Source organism: Camelus bactrianus, chromosome 6 (genome assembly GCF_048773025.1).
Source record: "Camelus bactrianus isolate YW-2024 breed Bactrian camel chromosome 6, ASM4877302v1, whole genome shotgun sequence".
NCBI lineage: Eukaryota > Metazoa > Chordata > Mammalia > Artiodactyla > Camelidae > Camelus > Camelus bactrianus.
This window is the reverse complement of record NC_133544.1, coordinates 4,920,089-4,941,870: the sequence shown is the minus strand read 5'-3', so window position 1 is coordinate 4,941,870 and position 21,782 is coordinate 4,920,089. Positions and strand designations below refer to the sequence as shown.

At 43.7% G+C, this 21,782-nt stretch overlaps 1 protein-coding gene across 1 annotated transcript in view; it reads left to right on the top strand.

Annotated features, from left to right (window-relative positions):
- The first annotated feature begins 9,017 nt into the window (after nt 1-9,017).
- Nucleotides 9,018-21,782, top strand: part of EVL (Enah/Vasp-like) — a 135,596-nt gene continuing 122,831 nt past the window's right edge. Inside the window, exon 1 of the mRNA XM_074365043.1 lies at nt 9,018-9,554. Within this exon, the coding sequence (XP_074221144.1) occupies nt 9,550-9,554 (5 nt within the window). The 5' untranslated portion in view covers nt 9,018-9,549. The remainder of the gene's footprint in view (nt 9,555-21,782) is intronic.

Below are 21,782 nucleotides of genomic sequence, written 5' to 3'. Positions count from 1 at the left end.
GTGAGTGGTGGCAGCCCCGTCTAGGGGTGACTCTCCAGCTGCTGTCCTGCTAGGAGCTGACTCAGCCACTCACAGTTCCAGGTTGTTTCTCCAAGGAGCTCCGGGAGATGGCTGGTTTCCCCCAACCGCTTACCATCTAGGTGCCCCCCACCATCAATTTGGTTTTAGGGTTCAGTCCAGTTTAAGTTCCCCTAGTACCAACATTTCTTTCACGTGCTTTTGTTTTTGATGAAGATCATCCATTTCACGTAGATCCTCAAATTTATTGAAATCAACAGTATCCTCCTATAATTATTTTATTCTCATTTACTCCATGCAATTATAAATCTTTTCTCATTCCCAGTGTACTTTCGTGGGGTTTTTTGTCATTTATTTCTTGGGCCCTGTGGAGTTTTCCATTTTATTCCTTTGGAAGAAGTGGATTTTAATTTCATCTTTTTTTGTTTTTTAATTCATTATTTTCAGCTTTTTATCCTAATTAATGCCCTCCTCTTAATATCTTTTTATTTTGTCATGTTTTAAGTGGCAGACTTCATTTACGTACATTCTTTGTGATATAGTAAGAACATGCAGGGTTAGCTATTGCTGTATCCCATAGGAGTAGCTATGGTGTTTTCTCATGTTCATTGATTTCTTTTTAATTTGTAATTTTAATATGAATTTCTTCTTTCAGCTAAAATTGGCTAGAAGAGTGTCTTTACATTTCCAAGCTAAATTTCTTGTCATCTTTTTTATGATTATTTAGAGTTTTATCGCACTCTGGTGAAATGTCTGAACTCCAAAGGCAACCAGGACAATTCCAGGAAACGCTCGGCTTCCTGGGAGAAAAAGCAGATTTCCTATGTGCAGAACGCACCCTCCCACCCCACCCAAAAATGTCCGGTCCTAATCCCTGGGTCTTGTAAGTGGGTTCCATGGCAAAGGGGAATTAAGGTTGCAGGTGAGACTGAGGTCGCTAACCAGCTGACCTTGAAATAAGGAGATTATTATGGATTATTCAGGTGGGCCCAGTGTCATCACAAGGGTCCCTAGTTATGGGAGAGGGAGGTGGGAGAGGTGAGGGAGCCGTGACTACCAAGGAAGGTCAGAGAGGTGCCCTGCGGGAAGGACTTGACCTTAGCTGCTGGCTTTGAGGATAGCCCCTTCCTGAGGTGGCCTGAGCCAAGGAATGTGGGTGACTTCCAGAAGCTGGAAAAGGCAAGGGACAGATTCTTTCCTGGAGCCCCCAGAAGGAACGCCGTGATTTTAGCCCAGTGAGACCGTGTCCGACTTCTGACCTGCAGAGTTGTAAGAGAACACGCATGTGCTGTGTGAAGCCAGCGAGTTCGGGGTAAGTTGCCAGGCAGGAATGGGAAACTGACACTGCTTGAGAGAATCAGACTGGTTGCTGGGCTTCTTATCCTCATTTGAAACTGGAAGTTTATATTATTTACAAAACTGAAACAGACTCACAGACACAGAAAACCAACTTACAGTTACTGTGGAGAAGGGTGAGGGGAGGGATAAATTAGGAGTTTGGGGTTAGCAGATACAAACTACTATATGTAAAATAGATCAACAACAAGGTTCTGCTGTTTAGCACAGGGAGCTATATTCATATCCTGTAATAAACCAAAATGGAAAAGAATATGAAAAAGAATATATATATGTACAACTGAGTCACTTTGCTATACAACCAGAGATTAACACAATATTGTAAATCAACTATACTTCAATTAAAAACAAAAAAACTAGAAGTTTACAGATGTCTGAAAAGAGAGAAACTGCAGGCCTAAAACCCTGTCTCGTCCAAGGACATCACCCATGTGGGAGAGCAAGCAAGGCCGTTCCTCCCAGATCGAGTCTAGGTGGGTGTCTTTCTGTGTGAACCCCCCCAGGCCCCTGGTGAGCTCTCTTTTTTCAAATAGCTATATTGAGATATAATTCGCATTCCTTAAAGTTCACCCATTTAAGGAATGCTATTCAGTGGCTTTTAGTATATTCAGAGTTGTGCAACCATTACTACTGTACAGTTTTGCAACATTTCCATCCCCCCCGAAAGAACCCCCACGCCCACTGGCAGTGTATTCATTTACTAGGGCCGCCACACAAAACATCACAGCCTGACTGGGGAGCAGACTTTTATTTCCTCGCCATTCTAGGGACTGGAAGTCCAGGATCCAGGTGCTGGCAGGTGTGAGGCACTCCCCAGGGCTTGCAGATGGCCGCCCTTGAAGGTGTCCTCAGTGTGGGCTTTCCCGTGTGCCTGGTGTCTGTGTGTCTTCGTCTCTTCTTCTTATAAGGAGACCAGCAGACTGGATTAGGGCCTCATTTTAACTTAATTACCTCTTTAACGATCCTATCTCCAAATACATTCTGGGATACTGGGGGATAGGGCTTCACCAAATGAATTTTGAGGGAACAAAATTCAGTCCATAACAGAGAGTTATTCCCTTTTCCCACCCTGCATCCCCAACCGTTGGCAATCACTAAACTGTGTCTGTATGGTTTTACCTTTTCTGGACACTTCATAGAAGGGGAATCATACAATGTGTCATCTTTGTGACTGGTTTCTTTCACTTCGCGTAGTATTTTCAAGATTCATTGGTGTCACAGTAGATGTCAGTATTTCATTCCTTTTCATTGCCAACTAATATTCCATTGTGTGGATATACCAATATTGTTTATCCACTCATCAGTCGATGGACATTTGGGTTGTTTCCACTTCAGGGCTATTATGAATAATACTGCTATGAACATTTGTGTACAAGTTTTTGCGTGGATTTATGTTTTCATTTCACTTGGGCGTATACCTAGGAGTTATATTTCTGGGTTATATTACAACTCTTTAGAACAGTTTGAAGAACTGCCAATCTGTTTTCCAAAGTGTTTGCACCCTTTTACAATTCTACCAGAATGTATGAGGGTTCTAATTTTTCTGCATCTTCAATGTCACTTATTTCCCTTTCTTTATTAAAAAAAAATTAAATTTATAGCCAACCCATTGGGGTACAATAGTATGTCATTGCAGTTTTGATTTGCATTTCCCTGATAGCTAATGCGGTTGAGCATCTTTTCATGTCCTTGTTGGACATTTGTATATTTTCTTTGGAGAAATATGCATTCAGATCCTTTGCATAATTTTTAATTGGCTTATTTGTATTTTTATTATTAAGTTGTAAGAGTTTATTATATATTCTGGATACAAGACTTTTTTCAGATCCAAGTTTGCAAATATTTTTCTCCCATCCTATGGGTTGTCTTTTCACTCCAATGGATTTTCTAATTGATGAAGTCCAATTGATCTATTATTTTCTCCAGTTGATTGTGCTTTTGGAATCATATCTAGGAAGCCTTTGCCTAACCCAAGGTGATGAAGATTTACATGTGTTTTCTTCTAAGAGTGTTATAGTTTTAGTTTTTACATTCAGGACTAGGATCCACGTTAAGATCATTTCTGTGCATGATGTAAAGTGTCCAACTTCGTTCTTTTGTATGTGGATATCCAGTTGTTCTAGCACCATTTATTGAAGACTATTCTTTCCTTCATTGAATTATCTTGGAACCCTTGTTAAATATCAATCAAATGTAAATGTAAGGGTTTATTTCTGGACTCAATTTAATTCCATCAATCTATATATATCTATGCCAGTACAACACTGTCTTGATTACTAAAGACTTTCAATACATTTTGAAATCAGGAAATATGAGTCCTCCAACCTTGTTCTTTTTTCAAGATTGTTTTGTCTGTTTTGGGTCCTCTGCATTTCCAAATGAATTTTAGGATCAGCTTGCTAATTTCTGAAAAGAAGAGAGTTTGACAGGGAGTGCACTGAATCTGTAAGTCATTTGTGGGGCTATTGCCTTCATAGCAATATTAAGCTTTCCAGTCTATGGATGGATATTGTTCCATTTATTTCGATCTTCTTTAATTTCTTTCAATGACATTTTCCAGCTTTCAGTGTATGTCTTACACTTCTTTTGTTAAATTTATTCCTAAGTATTTTATTCTTTTTGATATTATTGTAAATAGAACTGTTTTCTTAATTTCGTCTTCAAATTGTTCACAGCAAGTGTACAGCAATACAACTGATTTTTTGAACATTGATATTGCATGCTACAATCGTAGTGAACTCATTTATTAGTTCTAACAGTGTTTTGGTGATTACTTAGGACTTTCCAAACACAACACTATGTTACCTGTGAAGAGAGATCATTTTACTTCTTCCTTTCCAATTGAATGCCTTTTTTCCTCTTGCCTAATTACCTCCAGTACAATTTTGAAAGGCAGCACTAAGAGTAGATATGTTTGTCTTGTTTGATCTTTAGGGGACAGCCTCCAGTCTTCTGACACTTTTTTAACTTAAAAATTCTACTGTGTTGTCAATTATTGCTTCTCCTCCCTCCATCTCTTTTGGAACTCCTATTATTCAGAAGTTAGATCTCTTGACTCCATCATTTATGTATTTTATTTTGTCAATGACAATTTCCATTCCTTTCTTTTTTTAACTCTGCTTCACGAAGTAATTTTTTTCATCTGATCTAGGTCCCTGGGTTGCAGGCCCAATCCATCCTGCCACCTGTTTCTGTAAATAAAGTTTTATTGGAATACAGTCCCATCCATTCATTTAGGAATTGTCTACAGCTGCCTTCAGGCTGCGATGGCCGAGTGGAGCAGTTATGATGGAGCCCAAAGGCCTGCAAAAAGCCCAAAATATTTACTATCTGGCCCTTTGCAGAAAAGTGTGCCAACCCTAGTTCTAGATCTGTGTCTTTTCTGTTTTTCACTGCCTCTAATTAGCTCTTTTTTAAAAAAAATAATCTTTTTTTTTTTTTCCCAAGGATTATTTTTTGCTCTCAGATTGCTCCTGGGCAGGAGCTTCCTGACTCTCCTGAAAATGCTCTCCCATTCCTGCAGTCAGACATGTCACCTTCTGGCTGCTCAGCAGGGAAGAGTATTGTGTGGAGGGATTGCTGGCTTCAAATTCCCAAGCCCCCTAAAACGTCTTCTCAGCGATTCAGAGGCCCAGGCCTCCCAGCCCCGTTGCAGGAGTGAGTCCCCTCAGCCCCACTGAGGCCTGGCTGTCAGGGTCTTCCAGGCAGGTGTGAGACCGCCAACAGAGAGAAGCAACCAGGAAGTTTCTTCCCAGGCTGATGGCGAGCAGCGCCCCGCACTGGGACCTGATGGCTGGGGCTGGGAATGCCAGGGGGTGGGGGGTGAGCTTTCCTAGGCAGGAGCTGATGGGGCATCCTTTCCCGAAGATCTGGAGGCTCCCGAGGGATCAGTAGCTCTCTACAGGATCGCAGGCTAGGCTGGCCTGGGAGATGCAGTTAGATTTCTTAATTCAATTAAGTAAGAACATTAAGATCCACTAAGCAGGACTATTCAGGCAGCCCAGGACGGCAGGACTTGTTTCCAGGCTCCTCAATGCTCCTCTCCCAGGGCAAACAGGCACTAAGAAATTACCCTCCGCTGGATAGGTACCCAAGGTCCCTCCCAGCCCCTCAACATGCACACTTCTGGCTGCTCTCCCAAGAGTTGCCCCCCTCCTGAACCTTCAAAGCAGGTGAAACAATCTTAAGGAGAATTGCTTTTTGAGCTGAGGAGCCTGAGAGATGGAGTTCAAAGAGAAGCTCCAGTTGTGAGTCACAGGCCATCCTCAGGTGTGGAAGGTGCAGCGGGCCAGGAGCAATTTACAGTTCCCACCAGAAGGAACCTGAACACAAGCAGGAGATTTGGCTTCTAAAATGTAACGTCTGCAAGCTTGTCCCCACCCCTACAGGCACTGCTTGGATGAAGATGACACTTCAGTTCTGTGCTGTGACAATCACGAGGGACGAAGAGGTATAAGAATGCAAGCCATGCTTGCTGCTCTGGTGACATCCACAGTCCAGTGAGGGAGCCAGCACGTAAGATGACCCTCCCAATACGGGATGGCGAGGGTGTGATGGGGCGGAGCCCAAAGTCCTAAGGAGTGGAGAATGGCCCCTGCAGCCCTGTGGGAGGGGGTGATGAGGGTTCCCAGGGAAAGCTGACATGTAGATGGGGTTGAAGATGATTTGCCAGGTAGACAGAGACGGTGGGCTGGGCATGAGAGGAGGCAGACACCTGTAGGTGCTCCACAAACACTGAATGAATGAATGGATGACAATAAATTGTGTTGTATTTAAGGAAGACAACAGTTGGTAATAACTAAATTGGTCAATGAGATTAATGGTGTGAATGAGGATTTTTCAAAAAAAGGGCTGCAGGGTCACAGGTGGTCCCAAGTCCCCTAAGACCTCTGTTGTTGTCTTCACTTCGAAGTAGCACATCTTCACGTCAGTTTCTGATGTGAATTAGTAATTTACTTAGGCTCATGAATACAAACCAGGCATGGTCTCATTGGTGAATCATCAAAAGCAAATGTGTTTCTTATGATTATTTGTGGTGAGTAAGGTTTGTTTTGGCAACCCCACGTCATGGAGAAGATGATCCACGGGGTCACCAGTGACTCCAGGCTGGAAAACCTTCAAGAAACAGGGAGGGAGCATGGGATAACGTGGGCTGTCCTGGGGCTTGGAGCCTGTGGAAATGCGTGTTCATCAGGCTCTTCCTCCTCTCACCTGTGTGACCTCCCAGGGCCTCAGTTTCACAAGGAGGTGGGATAGTATATCCTTCAAGGACTTTCTAGCTCTATTATGTGTCTGTGGCTCTATGCCGAGCCTGGCTCAACAGACAGCAGAAACCCCTTCTTTCCTGCCCCCACCATGAGTGAGAAATCCAGTCCAGGAGTGCCTTGGAGCTGACCCACAGGTAGTCAGCCTGGCCACGTGTCCCAACCCCAAATCTACCAGGTGTTATAAAGTGACTGACTTTGCTGAGGAATCTTTTCAAATCCAAGAACTGATGACCTCCAGATACACATCATTCGGGGGCCACGTGTCCAAAAAATGTTAATTTCCTTTTTACCAGAAGAATGGAAAACATGAACTCATGTACTTTTAAGAAATAAAGCCTTTATTCAGTGAGTAGGAAACATGCTAAGTAGATGATGGTTTCCACTGCTGCACAGTCAAAGGGAAGGGGAAGGAGGGGTCAGAGTGAGGCTCTGGAAAAGGCAGAAGGGCTCTTTTTTGGGAGCTGACTTTGTGCTGATTCTCACAAAGACTGATACCCATAAGACAGAATTAGGAGTACATCTGTTGGGTAAGAAATGGAGGCTCAGAGAGGTTCATGCTGGGTCTGTGCTGCTGGGTAAATCATGGCACTCTGCCTTCCCAAACATTCTTAGGCTTGGCTTAGGGTGTAAGTGGCCCCCACCTGTCCCCCAACCCATCCTGCAGCTCAAGAAGCCCTCTGATGAATAAACATCGCGTGCAAGAAACTCTCCACGAGCCTGACACAGCTGATTTCATGACTTCACTGAGTGATAAAGGGCCACTTTCCCTTTCTCAGTGTTCTGTGCCCCCAGTCCTTTACTGAGAGAAGGATTTGCGGGTCCCCTCCAGCATCAGTATTCTCTGATGCTCCTTAAAGGAACTCGAATGTCTTTATTGTTCCAAGAGATTGGTAGTTAGCAGGAAAGGTTGATGGGAGCATGTGCCCCTCACCTTTGGTGCTAGTGTTACACAGCAAATCTGCCATCAGCGTTTCCCAGTGAATCTTCTTCCAGGTGCAGACTCCAAGGCAGCAGGGAAAGTTCCTGATCTGGAGATCAGAGTGCGCCACATGCTTCTATAAACCAGACTGGGAAAAAACAGGCCAATATCCTGGCTAGGTCCTCACTCAGATCTTTGATATGCACTGACCAGAGGTGATCATGCCCCAAGTGACCTGAGGCTTGCCCATTTTAGTAATTTTTAGGGTCTAACAAGTCTCGTCTGCAGCAAAGAGACTAATTTTGACCCTGGGAAGAGAGGGACAAATAAGGTTAGGAGGGGCGGAAACCCCTGGGGGCTGCTAACAGGGCCGTAGAAGACCAAGGTGCCCTTTTGAGTTTGAAGACTCTAGCTCAGACAAATCGGGGAAGGAAAGTGGAGATGTGACAGCCAATTGCTAAGGACCTCTGAGGGCAAGTGGATAGTGAGGGAGGGGGTTCAGTCTTCAACGTGTGAGAATGATGATCAAGTGCAGCAAAAAAGAATGGATGGGCCCTGGGATTTTGAGTTAGAAAAATCTTGGCTTGAGAACTGGCTCAACCTCTTCCTATATCTCGGTCAGGACCACTTAACTCACAGAGCCTCTTCTCAGTCTGGCCCAGGGGTAAAATAGCGACCCTTTGTTGCCCTCCTACCTTATCCAGACACCGCTAAACCCTGGATGTGCTCTTGCTCAGAGGCAATTTTTAAAAGGTAAATATGCTTTCCCTGTTGCTGTGATAATTGGGAATGGGAGCTTTAGAGGCAATACTGAGAAAGCATAAGGGACTGTGTCTGCCTAGCTATGGGAAGCGAGGGCTTAGGGTTTCCAGCCAGCAATGAGGATGGCTAACCTTTAGGAAGGGTGGGGATTTATCAACCAGAGAAAACCTGGACGACCTAGGGTAGTCGATGTGATTTTTCACAAGCTGTGGTTTGGGGGGGCCAGGTGGGGCTTTTTTGGACTGGAAGGTCCTTCAGGTGTTGATATTGCCCCAAAGCTGTGACTCCCTGTCCCAGCCTTGGCCCTTTATTTACAAGGAGAGGGTGTTTGTCGTCGGTGACCTCGATACCCCTGGGATCCGGGCTGACCACTGCGTCGGAGCAGGCGCAGCCCAAGGCAGGGTGCGGTAGGGGTAACACCTCCAGCCAAATCTCACAGAGGCTTTTGTGGATACTTGGGGGTACCCGGCGCGGGGAGGGGGCGCAGCACTGCACGTGCCAGGCCGGCGCCCCGCCCCTTTTGGGCCCTGCCCTCCTCCACGGCCCCGCCCCTCTCAGACCCACCCGCCCTGTCCCCCGAAGCTCCGCCCCGCCCATCTCCGATCACCTTTCCTTCGAAGCCCCACCCCTCGCGGCTCGGCTCGGCCCTCACGACCCTCCCCCCGAGGCTCCGCCCCGCCCATCGCAGCCCCCGGCTCCCTCTCCTGCAGGCGCGGGCTGTGGGGCCCCGCGCCTTTTGTGTCGGGCTTGGGCCGCCGCGCGCGCTCTCCCCTCAGCAGACGAAGGGACGCACCTTCAGTCTCGGCTCGCGGGCTGACTTCGCCCGCGCGCGCCCTCCCGCCTCTCCCTCGGCGGACTCGGAGCCGCCTGCGCCCGCCCGGGGGCCGCGCCCCGAGTCTCGGGCGGGCGCGCGCTCCTTCCGACCCTCGGGGCCCGGGCGGCGCGCGCCCCCTCCTCTCTTCTCCCCTCCCCCGGCGGCGCGCGCACACGGCGGCCCGGGCACGCGCCCGCCAAGATGGCAGGGGCCGGGGCCCAGCTGTCAGGCGCCGCCGCCGCCGCCCTTCCCCGCAGCTAGCGGCCCGGACGCCCGCCCGGAGAAGATGAGCCCCCGCTGCCCCCCGCAGCCCAGCGAGACGCGGAGCCGCCGCGCCCGGGGCCGGCTCCCCCGCTAACGCCCCGCGCCCCGCGCCGCGCCCCCGGCCCCGCGCGCCCGCCCCGGCAGCGACAATGAGGTGAGTCGGGCGAGCGCCTGGCGAGGGGAGGCCGGGGCGGGGGGCGTCCGGAGCGCGGGAGGGCTTCGGGAGAGTCGTGGGGGCGTCGGGAACGGCGGGAAGGTCTGGGGGGGTCGGGGTGGGCGGCCTTCGGGGAGGAGCGGGCGGTGCCGGCCATTGCACTGGCGGGAGGCGCTCGGAGGGGGCTGGGGGCGGGGGTGGGGAGGCCCACACCGGCGTGCAGGTGTGGCCGCGCCCCGGCCCGGGGCCCTCCGGCCTGCTTCCCCCGGGCTGTCTACCCTTGGCGAAGCCTCCCTGTGCCGGCGCCCAGAGCTTATTTGTAAAGTGGTAGTTTCCGTCCACCTGGATCTGCTTGCCCCTCTCTATTGCCTTTTCCTCGTCCCTGTTTCCTTTCTTCTGGCACACCGGGAGAGCGCAGGACCCACACTGCACCTACCACTCGTTGGTTTATCACCCAGCCAGGGGGACTGGTGGTTACCAGTTCGAGAAAAAAACATTGCCAACACCCGGGAGCTCAGAATTCTCTCTCCAGAGGTAACCCAATCCTGAATTTTGGTGGATAAGGACTTATTTGCCTTTTGTCTGTGTGATTCTACCTTCTAAACATACATTCCATGAAAACTAGTGTATACAGTTTCGCTCTGCCTGTTTTGTTACCTTTGTATAAATGAAATATTAATGCAATATATGTTCTTTTGTGTTCAGCTTTTTTCACTCAAGATGTTTCTGAAATTCATCCATTCTGTTGCTGTTTGTTTTTATTAATCTATAGTATTCCATTGTATGAAATGCCACAATTTAGCTGTTCCACTATTGGTAGACATCAGAATTGTTTCTAGGTTTTGACTACTAATAATGCTGTTAAGAATATTCTTATATGTTTCCTGGTGTATTCACTTTTGTGAGTTATATACCGAGCAGTGGAATTCTAGGTCAAAAGATGTCCATATCTTCAACTTTAGGAGATAATACCAAGTTTCCAAAGTGTTTATACCAATTTACACTCCTACCAGCAAGTGTATGATAGTTCTTGTGCTCCATATCCTTGTCAGCACTTGGTATTGTCAGTTTTAAATTTTAGCCATCCTGGTGAGTGTACAGTGATATCCCATTGTGGCTTTGAATTGCAGTTTCTTGCTGACTAATGAAGTTGAACATCTTTTCATGTTTGTTTGGTATCCTCTTTTATGAAGCGCCTGTTCAAAAGTGTTTCCTTTTTTGTGGGGGGTGGTAATTAGGTTTATTTATTTATTTAATTTAGTGGAGGTACTGAGGATTGAACCCAGGACCTCGTGCATGCTAAGCACACACTCTACCACGGAGCTATACCCTCCGCCACAAAAGTGTTTTCTTTTGAGGTTTACGTGTCTTTTTTCTTCCTAATTTGTAGTTCTGTTCCAAAGTCAAGAAGATAGTTTCCTTTAAAATCTTCCAGAAAGTTTACTATTTTACCTTTCGAATTTAAGATCTACAGCCCGCTTGGAAGTGACCGGTGTAACTGGTAGAAAAGGGGTCAAATTTCGTTTTTAGCCGAACCACTTTTACAGCACCGTTTACCAAAAAGGTCGCCTTTCCCCTTAGCCCAGCAGTGCCATCTTTGTCATCTTCCAGTGTTCCATTTGGAGTCATTTCTTTCCTTCTTAAGAATTCCTGGTGCAGGTCTGCTAGTATCAAATTCTTAGAGTATTTGTTTGCAAATGTCATTATTTATCCTTCTTTTAGGAAAAGGTTTATTGAGATATAATCACATGCACAATAAAGTACCCATTTAAAGTATACGGTTTGGCAGTTTTTAGTATTTTCACAGAGTTATGAAACCATTAATACATCTAATTTTAGAACATTTTCCTCCATTTTGAAGGGTCTTTCCCGTAGTTACAGAATTCTTCGTTTACCATTGTTTTCTATTAGCACTTTAAAGATACCTCATTATCTCTGACTTAGATTGTTTCTGTTAAGTCACTTGTCTGTTGTCCTTTTTTTAAAAAATTTTTTTATTGAAGTACAGTCAGTTATAATGTATCACTTTCTGGTGTTCAGTGTGTCAGTTTCTGGTGTACAGCCTAGTGTCCCAGTCATGCATATGCATACATATATTCATTTTCATATTTTTTTGTTTAAGGTTGTTACAAGATATTGAATGTAGTTCCCTGTGCTATACAGAAGAAATTTGTTTTTTATCTATTTTTATATATAGTGGTTAACTTTTGAAAATCTCAAACTCCCAAATTTATCCCTTCCTACCCCCTTTCCCCCAGTAACCATTAGATTGTTTACTATGTCTGTGAGTCTGTTTCTGTTTTGTAGATGAGTTCATTAGTGTCCCGTTTTTTCTTTTTTTCTTTTTTTTTAGATTCTACTTATGAGTGATATCATATGATATTTTTATTTCTCTTTCTGACTTACTTCACTTAGAATGACAATCTCCAGGTCCATCCATGTTGCTGTAAATGGCATTATTTTATTCTTTTTTTATGGTTGAGTAGTATCCCATTTTATAAGTATACCGCAACTTCTTTGTCCAGTCATCTGTCAGTGGACACTCAGGTTGCTTCCATGTCTTGGCTATTGTATATAGTGCTGCTAGGAGCATTGGGGTGCATGTGACTTTTCCAGTTAGAATCTGGCTGCTTTTTAAATGTTTCCTTTGTCTTTTCAGCAACTTTTCTGTGCTGTTCCTAGTAAGGATTTTTTGTTTTTAACTTGTAATTCAGGTGCTTGGGGCTTCTTGAGTCTTTGGCTTCACGTCTGTCAGTAGTTCTGTGTGTCACAGGCGTTAGTACTTCAGTCATCGCTCCTGTCCCACTCTTCTTCAGCTCTCTCTCTGGGACTACAATTAGGCCTGTTAGGCTATTTCATTGTATCTTCTATGTCTCTTAACCTTCCTTCTGTGTCTTCTGTTTGTCTCTTTGTCCTTCATTTTGGACAGGCCCTCACTTATCTTTCCTGTCAACTGAATTTTTAATTTCAGTTATTACATATTTTTTATTTCCATTTGGTGCTCTTTTTATAGTTTCTAGCTTTCTGCCAAAATTATCAATCTTGTCTTTCATCTCTTGAAATCTGGTATGTATAATTATCTTAAAGTTTGTTCAAATATGGCAGTATTTATGAGTCATTTCCAATGTCTGTTTCTCTCGGTTTTCACTTATATTGTCTTGTCTCTTTATGTGCCTAGTTGCTTTTATTTTTTAACTGTGTGCTGGACGTTATGTTTGCAAAATTGTTTCTAGAAATAACTTTGAGGCCTAAGATGACATTTTTCTCTTCCAGAGGTAATTCACATTTTCCTTTGTTGGACAAATGAGACGTTTCAATGTGGAGTCATTTGCAGTCTCAGGGGTTGGGATGTTTCTGAACTGAGCTGTGGTCCTTGTGGGAGCCAGTCTTTCCTGTTCACCATTAATGCTAGCGTTCAGCTCTTCACCAGCACCTTTACTCCCCAAACCAACGCCAAGCTTTTAGTACTCCCTTCAGAGCTGGCAGACACCCTCAGCTCTTTTTGGGGGGAAAGTAGCCCCAAATACTGAATTCACCTCCCTGAGCCTCTGACGTCCCTTCATCCTCCAAGCCTCCAAGCAGATATCTATTATATTTTTTCCCTTGCTTTTCTAGTTCTTTTCAGCTGGAGGATTGTTCTGTATACTTAGTTCACATTTACTATAAGTAAAAGTCCCTGATGTATGCACGTTAGGGCATTTTGAGCCAGTATTCAGTTCTGGAGGGGACTTAAAATGCCAGGTTACAGAAGCTGTGGAGAATAATGACACCTGTTTTCTTCTGTTATGTCATGACTATATTAGATCATCTCAATTTGTGAAATGCTCTTAGAATCAAGATAATTTTAAGAATAGGGGACAGTTTGGCTCAGTTGTAGAGAGCCTTCCCAACATGCAGGAGGTCCTGGATTCAGTCACCAGTACCTCCATTAAAATAATAATCAAAAAAAAAAAAAAGAATAAATCTTTACCTCCTCTTAATATGTAGTTAACTGAACAAAACGGCAGATCATTACTGTAAAGCACAGGATTTTGGAAGCAGGTGCTTTCCTCTCTTCATATTCGTTTCCTTCTCCTGTCTTGATTTCCTGACTTGTTTATTTGATAAAAAGTACCCTTTACCTGGTACACTTGAATAGAACATTTCATTTTTTGATCAATAATAGCATACTAGCATTCTCAGGTCCCATTTTTTGATCAGATACAAAGGCATGGATGTAGAAATGAAAGTTTTTAAATGGTTTTCCTAAAATGAGTCATTCTTTATTCTTTAGATAAATTTTTTAAAATGCTAAGAGTTTAACATGGTTTTCTGTTGCAGACTGTTTATGGTTAAACATCTATATGTGTATAGACTACACACAGACCCAAATGAGTTGGGGGATCTGTTCACTACCTCTGTTGTCAGCTCATGTGATCTGGATATTTATAAACAATATGGCTCATCTGTGAAAAATACTTTCCTTTTTGTTCAATCCTGAATTTCTTAAATGAAAATAACACTATTATTATTATTATTATTATTATTATTATTATTATTATTATTATTATTATTATTTTATTTATTTGTTTTTGCTATGTAGTCTCATGGGAGTACATAGATATAACCTACTGGAAAAGGTCTGAAATGTAGCCTCTAAACTGGCCCTTTTAAGGAGTGTCTCAGAAAGTCGTAAGACTGGAGATGCATTCTGACACATAAACTGAATATTTGAGGCACATGTCCACATGTTTTAGCAAAAAAAATTCTGTTGAACCAAATGACTTGGATAATTAAAGCTGTACCTGAGTTTTTCTTTATTTTCTAGACTATTTCCCTTTTCCTAACAGACCTTATGTATTCTCGTATCTTCATTCAGAAATCATTTTTGAGGACTTACTGTTGCCTGCTACTGGACTGGGTGCTAAGGAGGCAGAAGGACCCAAACCTCTTCTGCCCCACGTAGTCCACGTCCCCCAAAGAGTTACAGACATTTGCTAGATCCCTTTCCGCATCCTTTCCCTACTGTCTAAGGCCCCCACGTACACAGTGTGCAGTGTACTTCTGTTTATATACTTTAGTCATTTACCTGTTGAGAATGTTCTCTCCCTATCAGCCTTTTATCTTTTAAAGACTTGATATCTAGAAGTTTAAGATTTTTATATTATTATTTTCTTTGTGATTTTTCCACCATTTCTTATGTTTGAGAGCGTTTGTCTAGAAGTTTGACAAGAATTGTTTCCTGTTTTATATATAAAATTTCAAACAAAAATTCATCCTCCAAATTGTCTAGAATATGAGGTAAAGATCAAAATTACATTTTTCTTCCAAATTGCTGATCAGATGCTTGATTGTAGCAGCAGATACATGGCAGCGATATCAGGAATGTTTTCCAAGTTGGATGGCAGTGCAGACATGTGGATCCCTAAGCCCTTTCCAGGGGTGCATGGTTGCAGCTGCCGACATCTGAGCAAGGATCACTGCTAATCCTCAGAGAGCTTTCCTGCCCCCGGCAGGGTCAGCCTTGTGTGTGTGAGGCATGGCCAGTGTACCATCTCACAGGTCTGGTTATGTGCCAGGGAGCTACCTCATCTGGGCCAAGGGCACTTTATCAGTCACGGAGTTACACAGAATGCAGCATGATTGCAGGGTACCGTGTGAGACACCCAGCCACAAGCACAGCCTTTGCTTATCACCGTTAGCCTGCACGTGCTTAAGCATTCGAGTCCAAGTACATTTCTGAACTTAGTGCTGCAGACTGGGGGCCGGAGGAGCATTTCTCTAGACGTCTCTGAAAGTCACATTAGGGAGACCCGCGGTGGGGCTTGTGTGTTTGTATCTTCAGCTGTCTTCTGTTGTTCTGTCTGCCTGTTTTTAGAGCAGTGCCATTACCATATGTGGGTGATGATTTTTAATATAAGCAACGTCATCTTTTTATTAAAGTAATGTCATTTTGAATTTTGCTGGTTTGGTAGTTTTGTTGCATAAATGTAAGAAATTTAAACCTAGTTTTATAATTGCACATAAATAAGCTACGTGAAAATCATTGAAACCAGCATTGTTTCACATAATCTATATAATATCCAGGTTTGAACCTTGCAGCTGACTATAAGCTGGATGACTCAGTTGTTATATAAATATCATAAGCGCGCCCGGGACTCGATGATAACTCAGGGAAGCGCGCCCCCAGGTGTCGCCAGGGTGGGGAAGAAGGATGGCGGCCCCCTTGGCAAATAGCCTCTTCTCTTTCCTAGCCTAAAAGGAGAAGACTTTGTAGAAATAACTTCTAGTGGCAATTTTCTCTTACTTTTTACAAAAATATCATTTTTTCTGATTTAAACGTAGTATGTATTGAATGTGGAGAATTTGAAAACCTAGAAAGGGATAAGGAAGATGGTAAAGATCAGCACTGATCCTGCTGTTAAACACGAGTGTAAGTTCTGTTATCTTTTTCATGTGTAAGTGTAACATTTTCACAAAATTGATATTGTACTGTGTGTTTGTGTTGGACATTTTACATTCAACATGTATGCCTTTCCCCTTGGTTAAATATTCTTTGAAAACATTTTAAATAGCTGAGTAATACTTTCTTAGATGATATACCATAACTTATTTACCACTACCCCAATTTTGGGACAGTTAGCTTGTTTTTAGGATTTCGTCATTATAAACAACACAATGATAATGTCTGTGCACAAAAATCTTAGGGTGCATCTTTGATTATTTCCTTAAGATAAGTTAACAAAATAGTATTATTACTGGTACCAAAGGCTACTGATACGTATCATCAGAATGTTAATTTTAATCAAAGAAGAGAGGAAAGAAAGAGATAAAGTTAATGAAAGGAACTTTATTTCTAGTCTTAATTTGGAGGTGTTTCCCCCACCCCAAAAAAAGCAAAGTACTGAAAAGGGAATCAGAAGTAAATGGTGTGGTTTCCTCTGCTCACCAGGAGGGGGAGCCGTGTTCCCGAGTCCTCTATTAGGGCTGTGTATGGAGATGGATTTTCTGTCTTTGTCTTTAAGGCTGTGTGAAAGATACCTACTCCTTGGTTTAGACTTAACGTAGGTATGTGAATGAACTTTAAAAAAAAGTACTGAGTTAGGCCACATTTTGTCCCTTGTATTCTAAGCAGCCTGGGTTTTAGAGTGGGACAGAACTGGATTCTGCCCCAGATTCACTCCTTACCAGCTGAGTGACTTTGAGCAAATGACTTAACCTTTATGAACCTCCATTTTTCTCAGATACGAATGAGGATAGTTCTCCTGCCTTCACAGGGTTTTGTGAGGATCAAATGAAAATACATAAACAGTTCTTAGCTTACAGTGTTCAGTAAAGGTTAGCTGTCTACCTCCCCCACCTCAATTTGTTGTGTCTGTGAGAAAGGTGAACCCTGGAAAATCTGGGACAATTCTGATTTCAAATATTCTTCCCTTTTGTCAGTCACTGTAGAACTTATCTACCATCTGTGATACTTTTTCGGTTTAGAAACCACAGTTGCTATTGATGCTTCAAGTTCTAAAATTGATTCGGGGACGTTCTCTATAAAAGACACTAAACAGAACTACTGAAATAAAGTCAAAACAGGAGGCGTGTTATTTTGGGGCAGAGGATTTAACTGTACCAGAAAATCTAGATGGAGAAATAGTTGCTGCAGTTGAGCACAGTTAGCTGTGCAATTCATGGGAGCCGAGGCAGAAAGGGCAGAGGGAGCCCACGTGCCCTCTCCTTCTGCAGGACGGAGAGCTCTAAAGACACATTTGCTGAGTGTCCTAGAGAAAGTGGACAAGGTACCTTACAAGAGCTTAGTTTTGGAAGCCTCTTACTCACCTTTTCCAGCCCTTCCCCTTTGCCATATGTGCCCTGGGCCCCTTCCATAAACCCCTGGGTGCTGCCCTCCACTCTGGGCTCGCTCGGTAGACTTGCGTCTATTGCTCTGAGCTTGTCTTCTGCCCCCTCTCCCAGAGGATCCTTAAGGAAGAGAAGGTCTGTTGGAGTAACTCACAAATTGACCAGAGTTCAGCTGCTTCATTTTCCTCTTCACATTGCTAAGTTCTTTGCCTTCAAATCTTAGTTTAAATGTCACTTCCTCAGGCAGGCAATCCTTGACCTCTACCCCGGCTGAGGGCCCTTCCCCTTTACTTGCCTCTGTGGCACCCCACATTTCCTCTTCTGTAAATTGGTAATTACTTACCTTTTTCCTCCTGTTCTCCATGAAGAACTATGCCTGTTTTAATCTCTGTTGGATCCCTATGCCTGGCACTTGGTGGAGGCTTAATGAATATTGATGCTGCCACTTGTACCTAAATTGGGTAGTAAATCACGACATTCATTCCACCTTGTCACGGGTCCTTCCATGTACAGCATTCCAGGAGCCCCAGATGGATCGGAGCTGGCATCCAGGATGAAAGCTGTTTCATTGCTGCTTAATGAATTACCAGGGTGACAGTACCTCAGCCTGGTGTTTTTAAGCCACTGCCAGGAGAAGGGTTTGTTTATTGATGTGTGGATGGACTTTTTCCCTGTTATTTCTCTGTGAGGACATTGTGCACTGCAGCTCTCAGTGTCCCTTGTGTTTCTTAAATTTTAATGTGCATAGGAATCACCGCGCATATGTCCTTCCAAAATGCAGATCCCAGGCCCCATGGCTGGGGACAGAGGAATGCTTCTCATAAGTCTTTTCTCTTTTTATTAATAGGACTTATATTTTAGAACAATTTTAGGTTTATGGGAAGAGTGAACGGATAGTACAGAGTTCCCATACTCCCGCATGTACAGTTTCGTCTTACGTGGTGCATTTGTTACACGTAATGAGCTAATATTGATACAGCGTTATTAGCTGAAGTGCACGGCTTATTCAGGTTGCCTTGATTTTACCTAATGTTAATGTCCTTCTATCCCAGGGTCCGATGCCAGATACCACATTACATTTAGTTGTTATATCTCCTTAGGCTCCTCTGTGGTGAGAGTTTTTCAGACTTTATGTCTTTATGATCTTGACTGTTTTGAGTACTTGATTAGGTATGTTGCAAGATGCCCTTCTATTAGAATTTGTGTCATGCTTTTCTCATGGTTAGACTGGGGTCATAAGTTTCGGGCAGGAAGATCACAGAGAGGAAGTAACATTTCTAGAGGGAAGTACTGCAGCATGATTTATGAATGCTGACATGGACCTTGACCCCCTGGCTGAGGTGGTGTGTGTCAGGTCCCATCACTGTACAGTTACTCTTTTATTCCCCTTTCATACTGTCTTCTTCTCAAGACACTCACTGTTCGTGGCCCATGCTCAAGGAGGAAGGAGTTATGCTTCTGATGAATGCTTTTTAAATTTTAATAATTAAATAATTATTTTTATTTTGTATTAGAAAAAAAATTAGTGCATCAAATTAGTGGTATTTTCACTGGGTTCCCCAGAAAACTCTATCTGAGACAAAGGCTCACTTGTGTTTGCAGGGGAGCATCACCTCTGGGAGTGGGAGTGAGGGGCGGGGAGGTGAGAACCTGGAAGGAGGACGAGCTGCATTCATGCATTCATCATTCTTTGCTGTGGCCACGCCTGAGCCAGCTGATCCATTACTCAATTGTGAAGGACGGATATGTGGGGGGAGGAAGGGAGAAGTGAATATCCCGTAGCTACTGTCTTCATTTGGCAGAGGATTGGCCCCAGCTGGGGCATTAATTGCCCTGTACCTGGTGGTGTTCACGTGTGGGTGCTGAGAGGGCTTCCATGGCAGCCCCCACCTGCTGGAGCAGGTCCCCCGGAGCAGGGATGGGTCTCAGGTTAGAGCAAAACTGGTTGCCTCAGGGGTGGCTGGAATAAGAAGCAAGTGAGGCAGGTGGAGCTGAAATGATGCAGGGCAGGTGCTTAATGCGCGTGATTTTGTGAGTAGTCTTTTTTTTTTTTTTTTTTTTTTACAATTTTTTTTACTCACTGCATCTTGATTTCCAGTCATAGATGGAATGTTTCTTTGTTCCCAGGTTGAATTCACCTATTTTTTTTTCTAGTACTTGTACAGTTTCTTTTTTGTTTTTCAAACATTTAAACATTTAAATCTTTGATCCATTTGGGATTAAATATATGGTTTGAGAGCTGGATCCAATTTTATCTGATTTTTCAGTTATCTGAATACTAGTTATTAAAAATTCCATTTTCTCCCCATGTTACGAGATTCTGTCTTTTGTCATATTTAATTAATTTGACCTGTTTCTGGATTTTTCTATTATGTTCCATTGCTCTGTGTTTATTCATGTGCTAATACCTTGCTGTTGATTAGAGAGGCTCTGTGTTTTTATATTTAGTAGGGCTAATACTTTTTTATTGCTCTAGCGAGTTGATTTTTAAGATTAAGATTATATAATAGCACTCATGTTAAACAAATATGACAAAAATCACAAATGACCAAATAGTGCTTTAACTCAAAGGAGCAAAACCAGAATGGCACAATTCAAGCATCTCTATGCCCCTTGGGGAGAATTCTCAGCTATGACATGGTATATGTGGCTTTTGAATATGAACCCAAGGAGGCATGAGTGAGGCTGGAGGTCACTGACAGGCAGTGCGACTTTCCAGGATAGGATTGTTAGCACCGTCCCCCTACTGTCAGTCATCCTCCCTCCAAGTTACTCAAGAAACAAGTTTGCTTTGGAGGTTTTTACACAAGAAACCAGTTTGCTTTGAAGGTTTTTGACCTGTAAAAAATACTCATTCGTAAAAGCATAGAAAGTTAGATTCAGAAACCTAGAAATTCTCCAAGTCCAGTGGTTTTTAAGCCTCACTGGGCACCAGAAACAGTTGAAAAGGCTGTGTTCCCCACCCTCCTCCCAATGCCAGGGCCCTACCTCAGAGATTCCATTAGTCTGGAATAAGGTGTTCTGTTGCTGTTGTTTTATTTAAAATCTCTAGGTTATTTAAGTATGTGGCCAGAGGTGAGACTGCTGACCTGAGGTCAAGAACTGGTTTATTTGGAAGGCCACAAGTGCTCAAGAAATGTTTGTTGAATAGTGCATGGGCCCCATTTCTCAGGTGGGAAAACAGACCCAGACTCCAGAGGTCGCTTGTTGCTGGCTCACAGGTAGTGAGGTGTTAGGGACATGAAGCTCAGATTTCTTGTCTCCCGGTTCTGGTCTTTTTTTTTTTCTTTTCCATGCTGCTTCACCCATTATTCCTCTTTAGTTATAGGCAAAAGGAGGCAAGAGTATTTGCTGTCTTGATTCATGTGTTGTCTATTTTTATGACCTTGACCCTAGCGCAGCAGAAAAAAAAAAAAATCAGTGCGGCAAAAACTCGGGAAGGAGCCTTAGACTTCGCAGTAGGAAAGTTAGACTCCTGAAATCTCAGCCTACTTTCGGTGTCAGCCCGCCTCTCTGTGGGACCGGTCGGGGATGGGGAGAAGGAGGCAAGGGCACAGGGGATTCCTTGTGGATCCGTTGTGTGTCAGGCTCCAGCCTGGGAGTTCCCAGCTGTCTTCTTTTTTGAAGGGAGCGCCATACCTCCAATTTGAGATGCAAAGCATGTTTGATTTTAGATTATAGTGCATGATGGCATTACTTTTGATTAATGCTTTGTTTTAATCAGGGCTTTATGGGTTTCTGTTAGTCAACAGTAATGCCTAACCTCTATTTTCCCACACTCCAAATTGCTTCATCCCCTGATTTGGTTAGTCCCCTGGGTAAACGCAAATTTCAAAACTGCAGAAGTATTAGAGACCAACTAGAAAAAACTTGAATGAAATTATAAGTGATTTGTGTTAGAAAGTTGCCGTCTGATTCAGTTTTAAACAAGGGTCATGTGAAGTATTGCTGGATTGGGAGATTCTACTTCTGGCAGTGTTTTATCAGGTTGTTTGGACCAAAGTCCTGCTTAAAACAAGAAAAGGTGAAAACTTAAAAACGTAAATCAGTCTGAAGCCATTAGGAGAGCTGAGTCAGGGCTGCCTGAGGGTGATTTTCAGCCCGTGTTTGGAGAACTGGGGAAGCTGGGTCTCTACAGACTCATCACGTGCTGCCTTTTCAATCAACATGAGCAATATTTCAGCCACTAAAAAGGATTTGGTAGAGGGCAGACAGGTAGGTCTGACATTTGGCCCCGTTTCTGCACTTGAAGCAGTTATCATTGCTGAAATTGTTCGCTGAGAGGCTGGATAGAGCTTTAGACAGATTCATGAGACAGGGAGGTTAAAAAAAAATTGGCATTCAGACCCTGTGAAGGAGGAGGCGCCCTGGTAAACGCACTGGTTTTCCCTGAGGGCT